General features: G+C 39.2%; 1 protein-coding gene across 1 annotated transcript in view; it reads left to right on the top strand.

The window, feature by feature from the left end:
• Aldh1a2 (aldehyde dehydrogenase 1 family member A2) overlaps window positions 1-24,939 on the top strand; it is a 78,637-nt gene that overhangs the window by 29,676 nt on the left and 24,022 nt on the right. Inside the window, exons 2-7 of the mRNA XM_031344587.1 lie at window positions 6,971-7,075; window positions 7,284-7,424; window positions 9,481-9,610; window positions 16,329-16,390; window positions 18,329-18,457; window positions 18,575-18,688. Coding sequence (XP_031200447.1) covers window positions 6,971-7,075; window positions 7,284-7,424; window positions 9,481-9,610; window positions 16,329-16,390; window positions 18,329-18,457; window positions 18,575-18,688 — 681 coding nt within the window. The remainder of the gene's footprint in view (window positions 1-6,970; window positions 7,076-7,283; window positions 7,425-9,480; window positions 9,611-16,328; window positions 16,391-18,328; window positions 18,458-18,574; window positions 18,689-24,939) is intronic.

The raw sequence follows: 24,939 nt of genomic DNA on the forward strand, positions 1-24,939 counted from the left end.
ATCCTTACAGCTGTTACTTTTAATAATGAAAGAGAACAATGCTCTGAAAATGAACAGAGAGCTAAAGGAAATCACAAAAGCTAGATTTTCTCTAGCAGCAAATACAGGTGCTAGTTCTAAGAACAGTAAGATAAACCCACTCAGCACAGCAGGATTCTCAGAGAGCAGCCAGCAGGATGGACCACATCCAGGACCACAGACAGCATTTAACAAATTCCAAACAGTAGAACTAAGACAAATGTGCTTTCAGGCCACGGAGGGATTGAGCTAGAACAGAAAGATAGCTGTACAATCACACCTCCTTGTAGTGCTTGGAAGCTAAGAGCATAATTCCAAACTACACCAGTGCCAATGGAGAAAAATCTCAAGAGAAAGTGAAAATATTTTGAACTAAATACAAATAAAGCATCAAAATAATATTGAATGTATATATTAAAAGAAAACCAAGCTTCTGTTTTAGGAAACCAGAGAATGAAAAACTGTGTAAGTCTAGACTAAACAGAAGAAAATAATTTAAAAAAAAAAAAAGAGCAGAAATGAACTAAATTTTTTAAAAAAAATCATTAAGTACCAAACTGCTAGCCTAGCTAGCCCAAGTGAGAAAATCCAAATTACTATATTAGGAATGAAAAAGATACATTTAAAAGTATTAAATTAAGAATTAAAAGAGATAAGTGAAATGAACAAATTCTTTTAAAGATGCATTCAGCCAAAACTTAAACAAGGAAAAATAAATCTAAATAACCTAAATGTATCCAAGAGATTGAGCTGGTAATTAATAACTTAAAAGCATCAAATCCAGATGTTTTGTATCAAACATATACATTCTTCACATTCTATTCTAGAAGGTAGAATGGGGGAACACTAATTTATTTTATGGGGCTACCATTATCCAAATACCAAAACTATATAAAGACTTCATAAGAAAGGAAAACTGCAAAGCAGACTCTCATGGCCATGACTGCTAAACTTTTCAACAAAAATGTTAGCAAATTTTAGTCCAACAGGGCTGGCGAGATGGCTCAGCAGGTAAGAGCATTGACTGCTCTTCCAAAGGTCCTGAGTTTGAATCCCAGCAACCACATGGTGGCTCACAACCACCCGTAATGAGATTGGACACGCCCTCTTCTGGTCCATCTGAAGACAGCTACAGTGAATTATGCTGAAGCGAGCGGGGCCAGCGGGGGCCAGCAGAAGGTCCTGAGTTCAATTCCCAGCAGCCACACACATGATAGCTCACGGCTATCTGTACAGCTACAGTGTACTCATACACATAAAATAAAATAAATCTTTAAAAAAATTTAGTCCAACAACATATAAAAATAGACACCAATTTTTCCTGACCAATGAACTGATAAACTGATAAACAATCATGTCACTACAGCAAAAACTTTGACAAACTCTTAATACCCAGTCAACAAAATGCCTCTCAGCAAACTAGGAGCAGAAAGAGAATTTCCTCAACTTGATAAAGAACATTTATACAAAATGTAGAACAATCAGTGTGTTTAATGGTGAGAAACCAGATACATTCATTCTTAACTCTGGAAGAAGGCAAAGTGTCCCCTACTGTCACTCATCTTTAATATTGTAATGGATTCCTGGTTAGTCAGTAAGTTTAGGAAAGGAAATAAAAGTATATGGTCTGAGAAGGAAGAAATGGCCTTTGTTTATAGATGAGGTGGTTGTTGTAAAGTCTCGAGGACATTACCGCTCACTCCAAAACAGGAAGCTTTGTAAGACTGGTGAGAGATTACAAGGTCGCAGGAGCATCCTTTATATAAGAAAAAAAGCACTAGAATTTAAAGTTACTGGAATGGAATGCCTGTCAGTGTACACAGTACTACTGAGGAAATAGGCAGATGAGAGAGATTGACTTCAGTATCTTTAGATCATTATATATATTTTTGTGTTTTTTTCTGTTTTTTTTTTTTTAAAGATCTATTTATTATATATAAGTACACTGTAGCTGTTTTCAGACACACCAGAAGAGGGCATCGGATCCCATTTCAAATGGTTGTGAGCCACCATGTGGTTGCTGGGATTTGCGGTCAGGACCTCTGGAGAGCAGTCAGTGCTCTTAACCACTGAGCCATCTCTCCAGCCCCCAAGAATATATTTTTTTTATAAGCCATAGTTTAGCTAAAATAATTCCAAAGAGATCTAAACAAGTGGAGAGATATCCCATGGGTAGGAAGACTTGGTATGTTAGAATGTCAGCTGTTTTTACTTTGACCTGTAGATAAAATAAAACCACAAAAGTTTTAGTAAATTACTTTGTAGCCATCAGCAAACAGATTCTAAGGTGAATATGGAAAGACAAAAGACCCAGGATAGTTAACTATTCAAAGAGCACAAGGTTGTAAGGCTAGCGTTATCCAACTTAAGACTGACTAACTAAAAAGGTCTAGTACTGAGACAGTATGGTACAAGAAAAAGTCAATAAATAACTTAATATTTATAACAGCAAAGATGATGGAGCTAAGGCCTACTCTGACAAGTTTACTTCAAGGCCGAAGGTTGAAACAGATTGCTCACTTATTATAGGATGAACAGATACACTGTTGAGTATAAAGATAAACATCCTATTTCACAGGATTGGGATGAGAGTCACAAATAGAGAACTGCCTCTAATAATTACTATAGCAGGACAAGAAAAGCAAAGCAGATACGTAAAAATAGGTGAATGAAAAGCCCCGCTAGTTGTTAACTCTGGCAGCAGGACTGGTCATGCTGGAGGTAGGCTCCCAGAGAAGCACTCAGGAGGGTCAGCGGTACTGATAGCCTATTGCGTGGATGGTGTGTTCCTAGTGTGTTCCAATATGATATATCTCAACGTTTGCTTTTGTTACACAGATCCTTTTGTATGAAATGCACAGAACATAATAAAAACGTCTTGTCCAGATAAAGTCTTCATTTCCAGTATGTTTGAGATTTTGTCTTGGTTGCAGAGGTATTGTATTTCTAACTTATCTGTAAAGATGCTAGACAGTGATTCATGGCCCCTCCCAACAGCATTCCATTCCAGTAACGTTAATAAAGAGCCCACCATATCCAGTATGTCTTTTAATACCACCAACAACCTGTAAAACATCAGTGGGACTTTTCACAACCATCAAAATAAAGTTAACGTTCACAAGCTAATTCATCCCACCTTCCTAGGAACCTGAAAAGGGCAGTTTCCTTCTTTTATGAGCCTCCTGTTTCTTTTGCCTTCACTCACACCACAGAATTATGTTAAAAGTGCATGGTTGTCATTTATAAAGAAATTAAGCAATAGTCAGACTAGAAGTCAGATTTTTTTTTCTATTTTGAAGCACTTTAGAGAGGGAAAACACACATCTTTCCTTACATTTACCCTGAAACCCACAACACTGTAAAAGAGAATTTCCTAGTATCTTACTAACACGCCTTTGAGTGGAAATAACATGAAAAACATTAAATTTAGTATTTTTGGCAGCACGGGTCCACATTTTAAGTCAGCCTTTGAGTTGTTTTATTTTCCACAAACTGAACTTTAAAAGGATACTTTGGAAAAAAAGGGAGGTGTTGAGCCATTTATTTCTTCATTCAAAATGTTTGTTTTGATGTTTTTGTTTTATAGTTTAAAAAAGGCACTAAAAAAGGACTCATAACTTTCAACATTTTAATTTTGAAATAATTCCAATCAACAATAAGTTGGAAACTAGTGTTAAATCTTCACCCATTCTCTAGATGTTCTCATATAACCATAGAATAATATCAAAAATCAGAAATTTGACCTTGGCATGTTATTCTCTAACGTTAAAGCTTTAATCATAGTTCATCAATTGTCTCTGTATTTCTTGTCTCCCTCTGGTCCAGGAGCTAGTTCATGGTGACATGATGCAATCATTTTTTTTGTGGCTTATTACTCCTCCTTTATGATCCTGGCTCTGTAGAAAAGCATAGGCAGCTCTTTTGTTGGGTGTTGTTTAATTTACGTTAGCCAGAGTTTTGTCCTGATTAAACCCAAGTTGTATCTTTAAGAAGAAATGCTGCAGAGGAGACCTCACACTTCTTGGACTTGATACGAGGAGCAGACTGATAGCAATTTCTCTCATCACTTCTGTCAAGTCTGATCTCAGAACTGCATGGTGTTTGCCAAGTAGTAGTTTTCTCTTTGCAAGAAATAAGTATGGAAGGGAGAGCCTTGAGGCATGAATACGAGAATCTCCATGGTTTTGTTAAAGGTTTTCCTACTGATTTCCTTTCAGTGGAGATTATTGCAGTGTTTTACAGATGCTGAGCATCCAAATCCCCTGTTCCTTCACACCTGCTACCTGGAATTTGACTGTGGGAATTTTACCTGTTACTTGTTTATTCATTAAACTATATCACTAAATGTCAGGTGCCCTTGTCATTCCATGGGTAATAATCTGTTACTATCATTAGTTATTCTGAATAACAAAAAAAAGTAGTTTTAGGAATAAAAATAGAAACCTTGAAACTAGCAGCTTAGGTCCCAGTAGTGTAAGAATTGCTGAGCTGGAGGAAGGAACAACTGTAGCACAGAGCCAAGTGGGAGTGGTGCTAACCCTGAGTGTGGACCACAAAGGAGAGCACCAGAGTTCTAGGAGAGACTTAGATCTCATTATTGGCTATTGGGAAGCTCTTCATAACATCAACACTGTATACCAAGAAGAATAGTCACATTTACCTTCTATTTTTAGCAAGGTTTTACATTTGCAGTGAGTTTTGCAAACTGTAGAGTGAGAATAACGGGCTGATGAGAACAAGGTAAGAACTGAGGCGTGGGAAGTGACACTACCATTCCATACTGACCTGGTGGCATCGGTGTTGAATCATTAGCTGCGGCAAGCACAGTGGGTGAGCATAGCCACTTGCACAGCAGCTGCCATGAGCAATCAGGAACATCTCCCTCATCTCAAATACTGATTCCAGATTTTTAAGTTCAGTGATGCTGGCTTGCTTCTGGTTCTTCCTGCGCCTGCCTTTGCTCGGTGCAGTCTTCCCAAAAAGTTCCAAGGCTGATCATTTTGTAGAGGAGATGCCTACTTTTTAAATATTATAATTTATTATTTATTTATTTAATATTATAGTTTAAAAGCCTTTCATTTTTGGTTTTATAAATTTTATATCAAGTAAAGTTTACTCATAGATATCATAAAGATAAAAGAATTATCATATATATTTCTATTAAAACAAGATGGCTTGGTACCTTAGTAGCCTTCTTATACAATATTAAATGATTAAATTCTTATTGATTTCTTCTCTTTTTCTTGGGGGCGGTACTTTTGTTTGCTAGCAATTTTTTCCCCATTTTGGAGATCAAATCTTGGATTATGTACATGAGGCGAACATTCTATCACTGAGCTATACAACCACAGACTAATTCTTTATGTTTAGAGTTTGAGAAAATTTATCTTAGAGCCTCTTAAACAAAGATTTTCCTAGATAGCCCCTTGCATCCTCACCATTATGTTCCAAATGCATCTGCCTCCACCTTCTGATCTAAGGATCGTGAAGTGTCTTTCTCTGTTAATTGCCCTCTGTCTCATGATAAAGAAACTTAATTCTGAATTCTTAACTCTGTTCAATAAAAGGTTAAAAAATATGACCAAGATGATGCTTCTGAACTGTTTTCTTAGCTTCTTGACCTGCCTGACTGTGGTCATTGTAACTGGGGAACTGAAGGACCGCCTGATCATGGTGATGACTCGTTTCTATAAAAGCCTATGAGTTCATTTGCTTGTTTTTATTTTTTAAGCATCAACAGGAAATCTTTGGTGCACAATGATGAAATCAATCCTTAAGTAATGAACTAGCATACTGTTTCAAGATGCAAGGAAAGTTAGACAACTTTAAATTCCTCCAGTTTTTCTTATATTTTTTATGTGATCAGTGGATCTAGAAGTGCTACTAGGAAAAAAATAAGTTTTGTCCTATCAAAATGTAAGGATTTTTGGTTGTTTTTTGTTTTGTTTTTGCTTTTTTTTGTTTTGTTTTGTTTTATTTTTTGGTGGGTAAAGGCACTTGCTGTCAAGTCTAACTACCGGAGTTTGATCCCTGCAATCTACGTAGTAGAAAGAGACAACAAACTCCACAGGCTCCACACATGTGCCACAGTGGGCACCTATGTATACATACACACAGGAAGAAAAATAAACAAATGTAAAAAAAGAATAATTTTCTATTTGATCTTTAGAAAACCCCCAAGAAATAATAAAAGTCATGCCACCCTTAGAAATACACGCCATAAAAAAAATGTAAAAAATCAACCTAAATCCAGAAGATGATGGCGTTATTTTAAATACCAAGGAGTGTGAACACTGGGAGGAGCTCTTTAAATCCCTTCTCAACTGTAAGAAACGCATGTCTCTAATAAAATCTGAGGCCAGTGTGAAATTTCTAGAAGCCCTTTGGTTTTGCTAACACATATGCCTTATGACTTGTTTAACGCTAGTTAGACTAGTTACAGTCAAGTTTTAATTGAGGAACTGACTATAATTGGGGAAATAGTTATTCTATTACCATTCGGGTTCATTGAAGATTCACTCATGCTTCCAACAGAGAAACTGGAATGAAAGTTCTAATGAGCATCACTTTGACCCAGGCAGGGTTTTACCCCTATAGATAATGGCAAGACATTGGACTACCAGTAGTGTTAGCCTTGGTGTGGGATCGTGCATAAGATTCCTTGTCTTTCCGTATTTATTGATGGAAGGGCACGCTAATTGGTTGACATGTTCACTGAAGTAAAGATTCCTACTACTTCGTCTTTGGATGAAGCAGCTGTCCAGAGAATATATTCCTCCTGCTTTAGGAGGGAGGTTGGACTTGATACTGTTCTGAATGTCTTTCAATACTTCAGAATCTATGTCTGTACCTATAAGGGAATAGATGTGGTGTTGCCATGGCTTCTCCATATTGCTTGTCTTGTCTGCTGATCTCCCAGATCTCATCCCATTTTGTTGTGTCCCTTCTGTAGATCTTTATTAACAATGAATGGCAGAACTCAGAGAGTGGGAGAGTGTTCCCTGTCTGTAATCCAGCCACAGGAGAGCAAGTGTGTGAAGTTCAAGAAGCAGACAAGGTGTGTATTTCTTAGAAAATTCCCTGTGGAACTACCACCCATAACAGCAACAGTGAATATGTGTTCTAGATGCCAACTTAGGCTCAAAGCATCATTTCTTTGATGACAGCATGTAGGGTTTGTGTGTATGTGTGTGTGTGTGTGTGTGTATGTATGTATGTGTGTGTGTAGTGTTTATCTTCAGCTGTGCCCTCTTCCTCTTTGACAGGTGGATATAGACAAGGCTGTGCAGGCAGCGCGCCTGGCCTTCTCTCTTGGTTCTGTGTGGAGGAGGATGGACGCTTCTGAGAGAGGACGTCTGTTGGACAAGCTTGCAGACTTGGTGGAACGGGACAGGGCAATGCTTGCAGTAAGTAAAATAAGAAAGCAGTCATGTTTTTACTTCAAAACGACCACTCAGCTGCAAAGTATTCTGTGACGTGTTGTCAGACAGGGGAGCTGGAGGAGGGTAGAGTGTAGATATATGAAATATGAGAGATCTTTGGGGAAGCTCTTTGTGGCATTTTGAAGAAAAAAGCCATAGCATTGCATCACTGCTAAGGATCTTCCTTTCTCATTTTCTCACACCTCCCACAAGCAAAGCAAAACACATCCACTTGACAAGCAAAACAAAAGCATCAAGGAACAGGACCTCCAGGCTGTTTGTAAAAGGCAAATGCCAAGTGGCTCTTTTGCAGATCAAATAGGAAAAGAAAGATGCGTACCCTCACACATTCTACTTCGGTTGTTCTGCCAGTTTTTAGAACTATGATAGAGTTGCTGTTTCTTTTCACTAGAACAGTCACACACACACACACACACACACACACACACACACATACACACACCACATAGGAACTTCTTATCGGATGGATTTTGTTGGTTTTGCTGCTGTTATTTTTAGAGTAAAAGTTACTTTGAGGACTGGAGTATTGGCTTAGCAGTTAAGAGTACTCCTCTTTCGGTTCCCAGCACCCACATAGGACAGTTCATAACTGCCTGAAATTCCAGGTCCAAGGAGTCAGACTGCTGGCTTCTGTGGCAATCTGTATTTATGTGAGAACTCATGTGCGTATGTGCATGCCTGTACGTGCACACACATGTGCACAATTTAATTAATAAAAAAGAAAACTTTTCTAATTACCTAGTTTCTTTGAGAATGGAGAGTTCTTGGAGATAAGGAGCCCTTAAGAATGTAGACAGTGTGTGCCACGGCTCCATTCCTGGACGGTCCTCAGTCGTAGACAGTGTATGCCACGGCTCCATTCCTGGATGTCCTCAGTCGGTTATGGACTCTTCTTTTTCTCTGTGCCCTGGAGACCTTGGCTCTTTGCTAGCTAACTACATAGAGAAATTATTATCCAATTTGTGAATATATAAATGTTTTTAGAAGGACTTGGAACCTATTGAATCTTCTTTTATAAAAATGAGTCAGTGTAGTGAGAAGTAGCAGTCAGAGCTGAGCTTGGGTTTCTGCAGTGAGTAGGTGAGCTGTGCTGTTGTCAGCAAGAAAAGTCGTCTTTAACTTCAGTGAATGGAAAACGTGTCAGCTTTAGCTTGGTCAGTGATTAATAACTTTAGACCAGTATGTGTTATATACTGTTCTTCTAGAGAGAAACAGTAAATTATAAATATCCATTTTTGTTTATTTCATGTTAAACATCTAACATCATAGTATGTCTTAAGTGAAAACAGTCTTACTTCATTGTTTCAGTGGTCATTGTTTTTGTAACAGACAATCAATTTAGGAACATGTCATTAAAATAATGTTTATAATGTAAAGCTGTTTATTATTGCTGTTTTTATAAATGGACCAGATACTTTACTCTTAATAGATAATGGTTGTTAACATAAATGTTTACAAAAACCAGTCTTTAAATTGTTAAAGTCTGGGCTTCCCCAGAGGAGATCTTGTTTATTTGGTGGTAATAAATAAGCTTGCTCTGCACTATGAATATTTCACTTCTCAGCAGGGGTCTTGGCAGCTGTGAGGAACATTTTATATCCATGTTGAATGCATACAAAACTGATGTCCCTGCTTCTCTTTGTGGATTCGAATTACTAGTGCACTCTCAGAAAGATCTCCATTCTACTCTGACTATTAATATAGCAGAAGGTGGTTTGACAAGCGGAGGATTTCTGTATCTTCAGTTAAAGAAGCATTGTGTTTATATATCTGGACAGTGGTTAAGGAAAATGCACAGGCATAGAATAGCACATGTTTGTCCGTTGTGGTCTTTTACTAGTAGCTAAAGCAAGCCTCTTAGGACTGGACACCTTCCTGTTTGGGAAAGTAGAGTTGAACAAGTGTGCATCACCACTCACACCCAGCTGGGCTCCCTCTGTTCCTCGTTTCTTCTTTTGAAGAAACTAGTGTGTCACTACAAAGTTCTGAAGTCTTACCTATTCTATTTCCTTTCCTACAGACTATGGAATCCCTAAATGGTGGTAAGCCATTCCTGCAAGCCTTTTACATCGATTTGCAGGGAGTCATCAAAACCCTGAGGTATTATGCAGGCTGGGCTGATAAAATTCACGGAATGACCATTCCTGTAGGTACGTGAAACATGAGTCTGCTAAAAAAAAAAAGGGAAATGTGGGGCTCTGCCAGAAGTACTTCATAAACACAAAGAGAAACCATGGACATTGCAGATATGAGACCCTTGTGTCAGCTTGAACCAAGCATAAGGCCAAACAGATTATGTCACTAACCTTTTTGGGGTCCCTTTTTGTTTATAGTCTATATATAAGTATGGAGGGCCATTTTAGTCAGCTTATCAGTCAGCTAGGGAGTAGGTATGCAAAGATTTGCTGCTAAGAATTAGGTTAGACCCTCAGTATGGAAGTGATTGAGTGCAGAAAGGGATTCAGGGGTATCTATCTATTTTAGCCACTAGATGGAAGAAATTTTATAGGAAAGAGACTGACTGAAGGTGACATGTGGACCCACCTCTTGGTGAGGAGTCTATGAGACTAAGCCAGGAGGCTCCTGAGGGCAATCGGGTAAAGGAGATCATAATTACTTAGATATTTATTCTCAGATTAGTTCAGCCCATTCACATTTGTCTTTTGCAACACTGTAATTCAATATCAATTTGATTTCATTGTTGATTTCTTTTCCATTGAAGTCCAGAATTTAGGAAGGTCATGTGGTCTTTATGTGTTACCTGCATTTCTCTGCAAAGCACCCCCAGTTTTTGTTTGGCATTAGAACACAAGAAACAATGAATGTTTATTTGCATAGTAATTAAGCATGTTAAGTGTTCTTTCACATTTAGAATCTGAAGACCCTGAGTAAGACTCCAGTGTAAGACAAACTGGAATTAAAACTTAGTGCCTCAACCAAGTCACTTTGCTAGTAAATGTCAGGTCTAAAAACCAAAATATGTGTGAAAAATTATGGCACTGTAATTTGTGCACTTTGACGATAGATGGCCAATCAGGTACAGAGGAAAGGTCTCTACAATATTTATCTTCTTGAAGGATAGCCTTTGGCTAGAAGGCTTCTGGAGAAGGAGAGCGATGATCATTTTGAACTTTCAACAAGACGCCATTTCCTCTGACTTGGCAGTTTCACCCCCACACTGTATTCCACCTCACTCAAGACCCACCGTGAGCTGCTATTGCAGAATTATGCACTATCAATTGGATCCGCAAGGGCCCTGGTGCTGTTCTCTTTATAACACTATCCATTATTTCCTGGCCTAGCACTCAGTGGAGCCATTCTCTCTGACCATAAATCCCGTGCTTTGACCCTTCTTTGGCAACTCCTACTTATGATGATTAATAATAATCATTACTTGGATTTATTGGATACTTTCCTTTTGCCTGTTTATTATCTCTTCTGCTGCAGTAGCCCTGAGAAGTGTTAGTTCCCCCTTTCTATCTTTGTAACTCAAATCAGAGTCCTCTGTTCCTCTCCTGCCCATTGCTTCTCTGTGATGGAGGGCGGATCAAAACTTACTCAGTCTGCTAAGGGTGAAAGAGGAGTTGTGGTGCCTCCTGGTATCCTCTGAATGAGTGATGATTTTATTGATTTTATAGTAAGTAGGAAAATGTGGTCCATACTTCAAGCTGAATTTTGTTATAAAGTGGGTTTATGATGTGTCAACATATATAGCAAAGATTAAAAACTATCCAGGTCATATATAGTTATTTATCAGTTTCATTTTTACTTCAGTTCTACCTCTTAAGCTAAAGAATGACTACAAATGCCTTTAGCCAGCTCTTTCTGATGCTGTCAATAGTGAATGGACAGGTGAACTCTAATCCTGTTTAATCACAATGAGAGCGAGGGCTCTTTGCTGCACCCACTTGAGGAGAACTGGTTTAGTTAGTAGGATATGAATGGATGGTTACAGGAAGCCATGAAGTCAGCTCTTCACCAGGAACCTTTTGGAGACACTGCATAGATTCAGAGAACCTGAGGGATCCATAAAGCTAACCTCAATTTTTTGTTTTTGTTTTTGTTTTTGTTTTGTTTTTCAAGACAGGGTTTCTCTCTGTAACCCTGGCTGTCCAGGAACTCACTCTGTAGACGAGGCTGGCCTCGAACTCAGAAATCCGCCTGCCTCTGCCTCCCAAGTGCTGGGATTAAAGGCATGCACCATCACTGCCTGGCTAAGCTAACCTCATTTTATAGACACAGGAACCAAGCACAGAGGAGTAAAGTTAACCTTTTTTCAAGGCTGTAATGAAATATCGACAGAGCTGAGACCTAGTCATGGAAGACTCAGGAATATAAAATATCACTTCTTATAATCTACCAGAAAACTCCTGGAAGAGTAGTATTAGTGCCCTTTTATGCTAATGTAAAGTTGAATAAGCAGTCACAGACTTTGTCACTGTTGCAAAATGCTCAGACAGAACTTCATGGTGTCTACATACACTGGAATCTACTAGAGTATAGACTAGAATAGTTCTTTGCTTTTACTTAAATGTTTACTACTTGGATTATTTGAAGGGTTGCTATCCCCTCCAGAGTAATTCTACTGCAGTCAAGTGCTCTACCACTGAGCTATATCCTCAAACACAGAGTAATTCTTTGTGAACATTAGAGATAGCAAGATGGCATCCATTCACTGAATTATGCTATAGATTCTTATGTTGCTAAGGGAACACTTTTTTTTATTGTTACTGGCCATATAAGACTTGCTACAGCTATTGAAATGCCCCTGGTTGTTATCCCTGGGAGCTTGAGGTTCATATTACATATTTCAATTTCTGATATACTAAAATTTGTTGACTATAATTACAATTATATAATTTAGACTTTAGTTTATTCCAGGATATGCCAGAATATGAAAACAAAACTTAAAAAAAAAAAAACAAAAAGAAAACAAAACTTACATAAATTTTTAAAAACATTTTTAATCCCTGTCTTTAAAAGTAATATTTTCCTTGAAGGAATTACTCAAATATTAAACTTTTAATTAACTAAATATGGATCTCTCTCAGTCTCTGTCTGTCTTCCTGTCTCTTTCCCTCCCTTCCCCCTTCCTCCCTCTTTTCTTCCCTTCATTCCCTATGTAATTTAATCAAATTTCAACAAAAAACATAGGGAAGTGGCTTGATTTTTCACAAAGAAGTTTATTCTGTACTCTCTCCTCTAGGACAAAAGCTTTTCCTGATGTCCTATTGGGTGTGCATACTCAGCAGAAATTAATGTACTGTTCAGCTAAGTTTATAGCACAATGGAATATCTAATTGTAAGGTTTGTACATTCATTATAACCAGAGGGTTCAGATTGTATTCAGCAAGATCATTGGGTGCTCTGAATATTGAAGTGTGAGAAACACCAAGTAGCATCCAGGCAGCATATGTAGCCTGCAAAACTGGCTCCATACAGTGGTAAATGAGTAGATTTGTTTTATTTTAATAAAATAATAGTCTTCAGATTTGACAACTATGGGAAGAAAAGTGTTACTAACCTGTGAAATTTGTCACTTAATCACTTTCTTTGAAATGAGGCCAGCAAGTAGTTCTATTATATTGGTAAGGAGTGAGCCAACTTGGCTGGTCAAGCAAGTGATAGAGCTAGTGACACTGGAAAATATTAGGAAGGTAGCTGCCAAATGACTGGCCCCTGGTCTAGAAGCTCTGGGGACTTGGAGCAGGGTCCTGATAGCTGTGAAGGGCCCCTAAGTGCCATCAGTTCTTCCCAAGGGGCCCAGTTGAAGGTACATGTCTCATGTTTTCCAGGAACCACAGCTGCCTAATTGGGGTATCCCTTGGACATGTAGGAACACCCACTGAGTCACAGGGCCCAGGGTCTTTTCTTACTCTTTTCAATCAGTGTTCTCTTGAGAAAAGTTCAAGAGACAAGATACAAGAGACAAGATGTTTATTTAGGACTTAGTGAGACTAGCACGAGGACTGCAGGAGCCAGTACCCTTTCTGTGCCAACCTTAACTCAATGTGTATCAAATCTGTGAACAGATTATCAAGTACATTTTATTCCTCATAACTCAGTTTATCTTGGGACACAATTATCAAGTCAAGTTTACTCCCCCTGAGATCAGCTTCTAAAGCTATTGTCTACATTTTTCTTTCCTTTCATTTTTCAGTAACTTTCAACACTACATGATACCTTTACAATCTTGTATATGTAGGACGCAGATGGAGAAACTCAAGAGTCACTGTGATGCGCTTACATAGGTGACGAGTGCATTTACCCTGAACCGCCTGTCTACTCATATTGTTTCCTATTCATCTTCCCTATTCTTGAAGCTCATCTGTCCCCCATCTCCGTCTTCATCCCTCCCCCTAACCAGATTCACTGCTTTGTATTTAGCCACTTGAGTGCATCACCTTAGCTAAATTATGGTTTAGTATGAGCGCTTTCCTTGCCAGTAGACTTTTCTTGAGTATTGACCAGTACTCGTGGGAGCCCTTTCCAGAGAACGATAAACCAATGGGCAATAGTGACTTGAACTGGCACAGCTGATGGTATCTATTTAGAAGATTCGTGAGCTGACTCCATACAGAGTTGGTGTAGTACCCCTTGGACTAAATGCCATCCTATGGATAGTTTCTGTGTATTGGCTTGCTGTCCCACCTGCCCAAGCCTGCCTGCCTCCTGCTTTCCTCCTCTTAGGCTAGAATCAATCTCTTCCTCCCTCCCTCCCTCCCCCCACCCTTTGGTTTTTCTTTTCTTTTCTTTTCTTTTCTTTTTTTCCTTTTTTTTTTCCTCTTTGGTTTTTCAAGACAGAGTTTCTCTGTATAACCCTGGCTGTCCCGTAACTCACTCTGTGGACCAGGCTGGCCTTGAACTCAGAAATCTGCCTGCCTCTGCCTCCCAAGTGCTGGGATTAAAGGTAAAGGCATGCAACACCACTGTCCAGCTGGCTAGAATCTCTTAAACAACACCAAGAGATAAGGTAAAGACTGAGGGAAAGGTTTGCAAAAACATGACAGAGACCTAACTTCCTCAAATAACTAAAATAGTGAAGGACCTAATAGAAAAGGAGCAAAGAATTTAAATTTGAAAATGGTCCGTATGTTCATCCTTAAATATCTTTAAACACAATTCAAAGTTAACACAGAACAAATTGCCATCTTCTAGATTTCAGATTGGCTAAAATTCAGATATTCAGGAAGCTGATTAAAGAGTAGAAAATAGAGAATGTTGTTAGGACTTTTATAACATTGATAAAGGATGATTTTCAAATATTTATTAAAACATTAAAGACACATCCACTTCAGTCAAGAAATGCCAGTACAGATGTACTAACATACATAAAGTGCTGTCCTTTGCAGGACTCTGCAACTGAGCCCAGGGAGGGACCTGCAGTTAGCTGGACTGAGAACAGAGGGGAGACAGCACCATGAGTACCCTTGTGATGGGGACTTGCCATGAAAGATCTCAGAGGAATGAAGGCAGTAGATAGCAGCTAATTTGGGGCATAAGGATGGAGATGAGGGGATGGGAAAAGAGGAGCAAAGAGAGAACTTTATTTAAAAACATATAATTTTGAACTTAACTAAACAACCCTGAGTGAGAAACGTTAGTGGTTAAGAAGTGCTGAGAGACAAAGATAAACAGCTTACTGCATCATTTGTCTCTGTCTCACCCACACCCTCCTAGTCTCGCCTCCATTCCCAGTTCCAGCAGCCAGCCTGCCCAAGGCTTAGCTGTAGCTTCACTTTCCTTGGGGCAGGTGGTGCTGCTTTCGACAGACAAACCACTAGTGAAGTGATCAGCAACAAACTGGGAAACAAAGACTTGGTTTGGTTAGCTTTTTTTTTTTTTTTTTAAAGTACCCAGATAAAAGCAACAGCATTTTTCTAAAGGATTTGGTTTGGGCTTCCTGGCTAATTAACTATTCCAAGGGCCTACTGTTCCCATAGGAAAAGCAAGGCTGTTCAGTGTCTCGGGAGCTTTTCCTTCAAGCTCCTAGGGATACCTGCCTGTGTCCCCAAGCCCCAGGCCATGCCTGTGACACTACATTGAGTGAGGGAACATTTTTCTCTTCTTCCTCATACCTCCCAGCTGCCCAGCACTAAAAGTGTTCTCAATAGCATTTCATTTAATGGCTTTTAAAACCATTAAAAACTATACTACTCATTTTTATTGTTATAATATTTTATAAATTTTAAAGAATATGACAAAAAATACCCTATCAATATGTACTACATTTGTGAATATGTACATCCAAAAAAAAATCAATAAACTTTCAAAAAAAAATCATTAAAAACTACCAAGAAAAGGTGTTTAAAAGCTTGAGGTACCTTGGTATTTAAATCAGTAACTATTCTATATGTGTTAATATTTAACATAAAATGAGTTTTTAATGTGTTCCAGTTTTAAGTTTCCTCTTGCATGACTGCTTTGTGTAGCATAAATTTGTCCATATTGTTGTAGATGTCCTATCATCTGTTCTGTTCCTGTGATGGGTTTATCTGTAGCTCCCTGCGTGTGTGCGAGTGTGCACGCATGCACACACACACACACACACACACACACACACAAAGACACATATGTACACACACATGTACACATACCCTCTCTTTCTCTCTCTCTCTCTCACACACACACACACACACTCTCACATATGCACATACACACATTCACACACACATGCACACACAAACACACGTATATACACATCCTCTCTCTCACACGCACACACAGACACCTCCGCCCCCCAAAGGCTAGTGCTGTCATGCTTCATGAGTAGGATGTGCCTCAGCTTCATTTCTGGTTTCCGCTGCCATGTCAGCACTCTGTCTCCCCTGACCCTCTCTGTGGAATGACCATGCTTATCTCTTTCAGATGGGGACTATTTTACTTTCACAAGACACGAGCCCATCGGAGTGTGTGGACAGATCATCCCGGTGAGTGCATCTCCTCACACTTTGTATTTATTTTCATTTGACACAGTTCTCTTAAAGACATATAAAACATGGTCCTTAGTGATGTGTGGTTTTTGTTACTGGGAAGAAAACCCTGAGCTCGTGTTGTTGACACATCTCTAACAGGCCCTCTGCAAATGCTTATTTGAACAGGTAAATCGAGTGTCAGGCCTGTTACCATGAGTAGAGTTCTCAAGAAACAGGATTCTCCTGATAGCAATAAGCAAAGCAAAGGACAGTGTATGGATACCTATCTGCTTGTGGGGAATTAGCATGGGGTTGTATTTGCTTGTTTCTGTTTTAGATTGGCAACTCAGCATCTTTCCGGGCATATTGTTTTATATGGTCTCTTTATCCCCCTTTTCCCACTGTCTCTTTGCACAAGAGTCTAGAAAAAGGTGCTTTAAAAGACACAGCAGCGGAGTTAACATCACAGTCCAAATTGAAACCATTCTGGGCTCTTGTCTATCCTGTAAAGAAAAATAGATGTAATGACTAGTGTTTAGACTGGTACATTAAACACTGCCCTTCGCTCTCTCCCATACACACCCTTGGCACAGCGCAAAGCATCACCCAGGCTTCTAGCAGGACTATCTCATAGTTCTGGATGGGATTTGGGGGGAGGGGGCCTGTGCTGACATTAAAGGCAGTATAGATAAGACAAGAAGGTTTTTTTTTTTTTTCAACACATAGAGGAATGACTCAAGAATGATCTTTGAATTTGGGAGCCAAAGATTCTGAGGGGCTTATTAATATTTGTTCAAATGACCAATAAGCCCTGATTTATTTGTGAGCTTCACTCGAGAATAAAGAGAAGAAAGAGAAAGTTTTGGTTGGAGTTCTTCCTCTACAGGGAAATCCCCCTGTGTCTGCCACCTTCTCTGCAAGCATCAAAGCTGCCCCTCTTGCTCTCCCAGATCCTCAGAACCTCAGCTTCCCTCACAAGGCAAGAGCTCCTGTCAGCCAGCTCCCTCAATTACTGCCTCCAAGATTTACGCACTGTAGATGGAATTAAAACATCACCAAGGACTCCTAAGTTTATAAACAACTAAGGGGAAAAGAAATTGGGTGTTTGGTGAAGGCAAGACACTTGTATATTTTTGCAGCTTGCCAGAGCCAGTGAGAATCCTTCAAGGATGGCAGCTGAGATGCTTCAGGCAGAAACACATTGTGATCAGGGGCTGAAGCAGGGGGACCTGGAGTGCTGTTTCTTCCTTAATGTAATTATCAGACACTTGATAGTAAGAAATCTCATGCCTGAGCTTATGACAATGCAAGCTTAATATTCTATCAAAATCAGTTTAAACCATGCTAGTCCCCATTTTCATATTCTCATAAAGACACTTTAGTTTGGTTTTCATGCTGTATTATGCTGATGAAATTTTTGTATGTTCATTGGTAGGTACATTTTATAAAATGTATAGTTGTATTTTTATGACAATGCATATGAAAAGGCCACATTGAAGTCACATTGTCTTAAAAATAATTGATAGCTAGGGCTTCAGTTTCTAGATAATATACATAAAACATTTTTCATATCAATGTGAAAAACTTGGTGTAAAAATCCCAAATTTAAGGGGAAAAATTCACATATTGAGACTTTGGAACAAAGCCCAATTTTATAAATATGAAAGCAAAATAAAAAGTAAAGCTAAACAGAGAAGAGTCGCTCCCTGCTCCTCCTCAGCACGAGCTTTCCTTAGGTGGGTGTTTGGAGTGTGAGGATACACTGGACAGAGGGGAAGGAGACACTTTGAAGGCCAGTGCTGGTCTCTTCACAGTGATGCCATCAAAAGCCCAAGGTCTACATTTGGTGGCAGAGATGATCTATGTTCAGGACAGTTTTGAAAATCTGAGAAGACAAAAAAAAAGTAACAGAGAAACATTTTCCCAATCTATTAACCTTGCTTTCCCTTCCAGTGGAACTTCCCCCTGCTGATGTTCACCTGGAAAATTGCTCCCGCACTCTGCTGTGGTAACACAGTGGTCATCAAGCCAGCAGAGCAGACACCGCTCAGTGCCCTGTATATGGGAGCCCTCATTAAGGAGGTAGGAAAAACTGACTCTCAGGGTGTCTTCCCCTCCCTCATGTGGAGCGTGTGAAGCAGAGCACAGCCAGCCTGAGGGTGATAGAGCACACACCTTCTTCCAATTTGTGTTTCTTAGGCTGGCTTTCCACCTGGAGTCGTCAATATCCTGCCAGGGTATGGGCCAACAGCAGGGGCAGCAATAGCTTCTCACATTGGCATAGACAAGATTGCATTCACAGGCTCTACTGAGGTAAGTACCTGAGAGACCATGGGCTGAGGGGAAGTCCCAGGAGTGAGCAAAGGAGTTGAATGGAGATATGAGTGTAGCGTGCACACTTGTAATCTCCATGCAGGGAGGTGGAGATGGCAGGTCTCTGAGGTTGCTTGCCAGCCAGCCAGCATTGGCTACTGGGCAAGTTTAAGAACAGGGAAGAGGGTCTGCCTCAACAAAATGAAACAAAGTGACTGCTCCTGAGAGTGACAGACACTTAAGGTTGTCCTCTGGTACACACATGTGTGCACACACACGTACACAACAGACACATACATCAGTGCTGCAAATAGTACCCATAGGACCTACACCCACAGTAAGTACCCAGGCCCCTCAAGGGGCAACACAAGTCTCATTTATAGATCCCCAATGAATGTGAAAGCAGAGGTGAACACTTTACACTGACTCTTTGTGATTCTGCCTGGGTAAAAACTACCCCACAGGCTGCAGCTCTGGGCATTTCTTTTAGTCAAGATATAAGACAGAAGCAAGTAGAGAAGCGGGGGATCTAACCTAGTCTATAAAGGAGGAAACAAGAACAACTTTACATTTCACCAGGCCCTATAGATGCAAGAGGCAGCTGACTGCTATAGAGCTGGTCAGCAAAGATTTCTGTGAAAGGCTAGACACTTAAGTGTTGGAGACTTTGCAAGCAATACAGTCTCCATTTCATACTCCACTACACCTAACTGGTACTACACATGTATCATATATGAATTATGAGTCAGGCTGTACACTTGTAAACTTTTTTCATAGATGCTGAAATTTGAATTCTATGTCATTTTTCTACATCAACAAATATGTTATCTTTTTCAGATAGTGAAAAATGTAAAGACTGTTTTTATCTAGTAAGTCAAACCAAAAACAGCAAAGTAAATATGAGTTGTGGTTTAGATTTCTGATCATCATGAATCTGCTGTTTTATCATGTCTTTGATTCAGATTCAGATGATGAAAAAGTTTCAAACTGTTGTTAGAGACTAGATGCTAAAGAGCACCTGCATCTAATTAGGATTGGGTCAGATAATGGAACTAGAAATGTTCTCAGTCTGTTTCTATGAGCTAGAGCTGCTTCAGAGCTGCAAGTATCCTTGTTGGACCTCCATGGACAGCAGCACTGGATGTGGGATATCCACAGGACTGCAGTAGTCAAGCTAGGAGAAAGAATGAGAGCTATGTCTGTGAGTCAGAGTAGAAAATGGAAAAGAAACAAATGAAATTGGTTTATATCATGTTTAATACAATATTTTTAAAACATCATTTCAGCCTATCTCTATACAATTACTAACTCCATATTTTACATTCTCTTTGCCCAATGAAGTCTATGAGATCTAGTATACAATTACACTCATACCAAAACTCAGTGTCGTTAGCTATATTTCAAGTGTTCTGTAGACATATAGACAGGTGGTTGGTGGCCAGCATACCTGCCAGAGAGATCTAGAAATTTCCTTAAATCAGGTGATGCAAAATTAATGATATTTAGCTAAATGTCTCTTACTGTTTTTGTGTACGCTAAATAGACTTGCATGCTAATTTACATTCTCGGTTTCCAAACTTTTATTTGACTTTTACTTGCTATTACAATTTTGAAATGTATGGAACATGCAACCCAAAATGTGAATGTGAATGTGAAAGAGACATATTCTTCTGGGTGCACTGAGTCTGTTGCTTTAAAAGTATTTGCTAAAGACTAGATGCTAAAGAACACCTGCATCCAATTAGAATCAGACTAGAAAGTAATATCCACAAAGCAAGCTATTGGATGGAATTCTGAATTAAAAATAGAGGTAAGAATCTAGACATATTTTAACGGAGTCACAAGAAACCTCCATCTTAATCTCATGTGAGGATGGTTGGCAAGAATCCTGAATAAGATACTTCCAAACAGAATGAACCAGTATCTACAAAGGATTATATACCACAACCAAATAGAAGTTAATCCAGGAATGCAAGGTTGGCTTAATATAGAAAATAAGCTATTTAATACTCCATATTAGTGGAATAAAAAGCAAAAGCTACATGATCATCTCAGTAGACATAAAAAAGCACTTGTCAAAATCTACTTGGCACAGAAACCTATACACGACCATTTATAACACTATTATTACTTGAAGTAGAGATGTCCCAAATGTCTATCAAATGATGGATAGATAAAATGTAATATAGCTACAAGTTGTATATTATTCAATAATAAAAAAAAAGAATGAGACATACATAATATGGGCCAACTTTGGAACTTAAAGAATGTGGTAATGACAAGCTGTATATTTTATGATCATACTTAATTGAGAAGTGTCTAGAAGAGGCAAATGTATACACTCACAGCAGATTAGTGATTGCTAAGGGCTAAGATGAGTGACTGTGGATAAATATGAAATTTCTTGTGGTTTTGTTGTATTTAGATAGCTGTAATCATTGTGGGAGTTGTACAGCTCTGTTAATAAACTAAACTACCTGAACCACATACATCAAAAGGAACATCTTGTAGGGTATGAAATGAATCTCAACAAAGTGGTAGAAAGTGAATGATTCTGATGGAAGCTTTAAACTTTGGATATTAATAGTCAACACTGATTGAGCAAATACTTCTTAATGCCAGCCAAGTGTTGTCATCCTACCACATCACCTCAGCAGTCAAAGAAGGTGGAGGGGTAAGCTTAGCCCAGCTGAGAAGGCTAAGTAACATATCCTGATGCATGCTAGTGAGTTACAAGGCTGTAAGCCATACCCAGAGCTCCAGTGCCAGACAGGACTGCACTGCTTTCTGACTGTAGTCTTGCACATGCCTTCAGCAGCCAGGGTTTATTGAAATCCAGAATAGCAGATACCCTCAAAGAGGATATTTATTGTTTCTTTGTTTTATTTTTTTTCCTAAGAGCTCCAACTATTTTTTCCATTTAATATTTTGCTTATTCACTTTACATCCCTCTCACTGCCCCCTCCCAGTCAGCCCCTCCTACAATACTTCCTTCATCCTCCACTTCCCCTTCTCCTCTGGCTGTGTGTGGGGGGTATTTTTTGAAGCAGTATTACTCTGCAGACCACGCTGGCCTCAAACTTATGACAGTCCTACAGCCTTAGCCTAGAAAATTCAAGGAATACAAATGTGATGCACTATGCCCAGCTGTCAAAGAACAAAGTTTTTAGATAATGCAGGATTTTCAGTGGAAACTGTTCCATTGCAAGAGTCATTTAAAAGTATTTAATTCTGAAAGGCTCTCACTATGGTTCTAATTAATTTTTTCTAAATTTCAAATTAGGATTGCATCTTTAGTACCTCTGTCATTTGATCTGGTATAGGTCATTTGTCTGCCACTCTTTGATACAGGAATCAGAGTTTGACCCCCAAGCTATCCCAAGTGAGTTCTACCAACCCTTCCTGAGCACTGAGCTGCCATCTACTGCCAGGCTTTGGGGAAGCAGCAGTGAGATGTGTATTAGGATAGCTCCCAGGACAGTCTCTAAATGGCTCTTACAGTGTGCTGTGTAAGCTTACACAAGAAGAAGATGCCTGGGCGGTTCCCTTTAAAATAGCCCAGTTTTAAAGATGTGTTCTAATAGGATAGAACCAAAATTCTCCTTGTAATGTTACCTTGTATCTTTTACTTCTAGAGTAATTTCACTGTGAGGTGGGATGATTGAGAATGGGTCTTACTGTGTAGACCTGGTTGTCCTGGAACTTAACAATGTAGACCCAACTAGCCTGGAACTCACAGATTTCCTGCTTCTTCTGTTTCCTGAGTGCTGAGTTAAAGGTGTGTACCACCACACCCAGCTTCCTATTTATTTCCAAGTGATATTCACAGGACAATCTATGCTTAGGAAAGTATGGTATAAATGAAGGGTCAATGGATTCTCCCAGATAAGGGTAAGGGCCCAGCTTTCTTACTGTGTGATTTTGGCCTCTTTCCTATCCTTCATTTTTTATGTTTGGCAGGCTGTAGTAACTCTGTTAAGGCTTATTTGTGGCTTGGGACAACACATTTGAAAGGTTCACCCGTATTGCTTGGCACACTGAAAGATTTCAGTAAACACTAGTTGAGTATGAAACCTCCATTTGCAAAGAATGTCTGTTGAAGGCTGATCCCACTCCTCTCTGGCAGCTTCCCTCTCCTTTTGTTTGTTTTGTGGCTTTCATAAATAGTTTACAGATATTTTTGGCTTCTAGTAAGTAGCATATGTGTGTTTCTCTTCTATTTCATGTTTTGGAAGATTGACCAAGTGCTAGCTTGTATAAACTCTTTTAAAATGCTGTAGGTAAATTAGTGGACTACTTAGAATGAAGCCCAGGAAGAGACTGGTACCCACTGAACAACTCACTTAGGATTCCTTGCAGTGGTCTAGAAGAGGGGCCACTCTTTCAACCAGGCTTTGCCAAAATGACATTCTGTTACTTAGAAGAAACATGTAATGTAGATACCACTGCTTTCAGCAGTTACTCAGGAACACCTCGCCCATGGTGCTGGTGGGAACGCATTCAGATTCAGGTTGCTGGACTTCACCCCAGAGCTTCTGGATTAAGTTGGACTTGGCAGTGAGTCTGAGAATCCACATTTTAATACACTTTTCTAAGAAATCTTAATCTGTGGTCAAGAATCAGTGGTTTACTTGGATTGGATCAGTTGGGTCACACTCCACATCCACTTAGAACTCCATGATGCTGAGTGTGTTAATCCATGCTGAAACAAGACATTTGTATTTTCTAGAAGACCACCAGCATTGTCTTTAGATGCAGTTTCACTGCTGGCCATCCTAACAGGCTCTTCCCAGATGGCCCAGTGCTGCACAGTGAGAGTGCCTGAGAACCCTGTGCTATGACTCTTTGTGCAGTGAAAGCCTTGAGTGGTGCCGTCCTGGGTGCCAGAAACCACAGGTTTTTGGGCACTGATATATTCTTTGTTTTCTTTCTGTTTTTCACTTAATTCTCTTACTTCTCATTATTCTTTTCCCATCAGGCTCTGATTATGTTAAATTTTAATTAACTTAATCTCTACTACATCTATTAAACTCTAAAAACTATCACTCCATACTTTAGCCAGGCACATAAGTTCAGTGTAGTTTTCATGTTAGTAGTCCATAAAGGACAAAAAGAGCTGTGTGGTGCAGTTAACCTATACTATAACTATTTACTTGTTTAATAGATTGTTACTAATGCATTTATTGAGGCATGCTGTAAGTATAGTAGACCTCACATATTTGCAGTGTACAGCGTGGTAAGGCAGGTATGTGTAGCCATCTGCTGGGAGCACAAGCTCAGCACAGAGCACACAGGCACCACGCTCAGAAATCTTCTCCAATCTCTACTTTTCCCTCATCCCAATACCTATACTTTTGGTACTTTATGCTTTTGACCAAATTATTTTCATTTTCTACAAGTTTATATAAATGGATATAATATCAATAGCTATTTTCACTCCGTATGATTAATTTGAGATTCACTTGTGTTGCTGTATTATCTACTAATTCTTACTGCTGAACAGTATTTTATGGATAGATCACAACTTGATTGTCCTGTCAGCTGTTGTTGAACATTTGAGTTGCTTCCAGATTGGGATTAGTAAAAATTAAAACCTCTGTGAACAATCCATGTACAAACCTTCTCTGCTTCCTCCCCTACTGTGAGTGTGTGTGTACGCGCCCATGTGCATGCTCAAATGTGGCGGGGTCGGGGCAGGCACCTGGGGATGGCCTCATGACCACATGACCACATGACCATGGCATGTTGAGGTTTTCATGCCATTTTATATTTCTGTCTGCAAAGAAGGTGCTTCCAACTCCCCTGCATGTAATATGGTTAGTCTTTTTAATTTAATCTCCTCAGATAACTAGATGATGTTAATATCCATGGAGTTTTGTTTAGAATTCTCTACTATTAAGGATTTTTTCCTTTATATATTTGCTACAATGTACTACCTTTGGTGGTGTTTCTTTTAATTTTTGCCCCTTGGGAAGGGTAGCATTGTTTTCCTTTTCTTTAAGATTTATTTATTTATTATATGTAAGTATACTGTAGCTGTCTTCAGACACACCAGAAGAGGGCATCAGATCCCATTACAGATGGTTGTGAGCCACCATGTGGTTGCTGGGAATTGAACTCAGGACCTCTGGAAGAGCAGTTGGTCCTCTTAACCACTGAGCAATCCTATCTTTGTAGCCCTGCATTATTTTCTTACTGTAGCAATCTGAAAATTCTTTCTATATTCTGGGTATAAGTCTTTTTTTTTTTTT

This window comes from Mastomys coucha, unplaced genomic scaffold (genome assembly GCF_008632895.1).
Source record: "Mastomys coucha isolate ucsf_1 unplaced genomic scaffold, UCSF_Mcou_1 pScaffold23, whole genome shotgun sequence".
Taxonomy (NCBI): domain Eukaryota; kingdom Metazoa; phylum Chordata; class Mammalia; order Rodentia; family Muridae; genus Mastomys; species Mastomys coucha.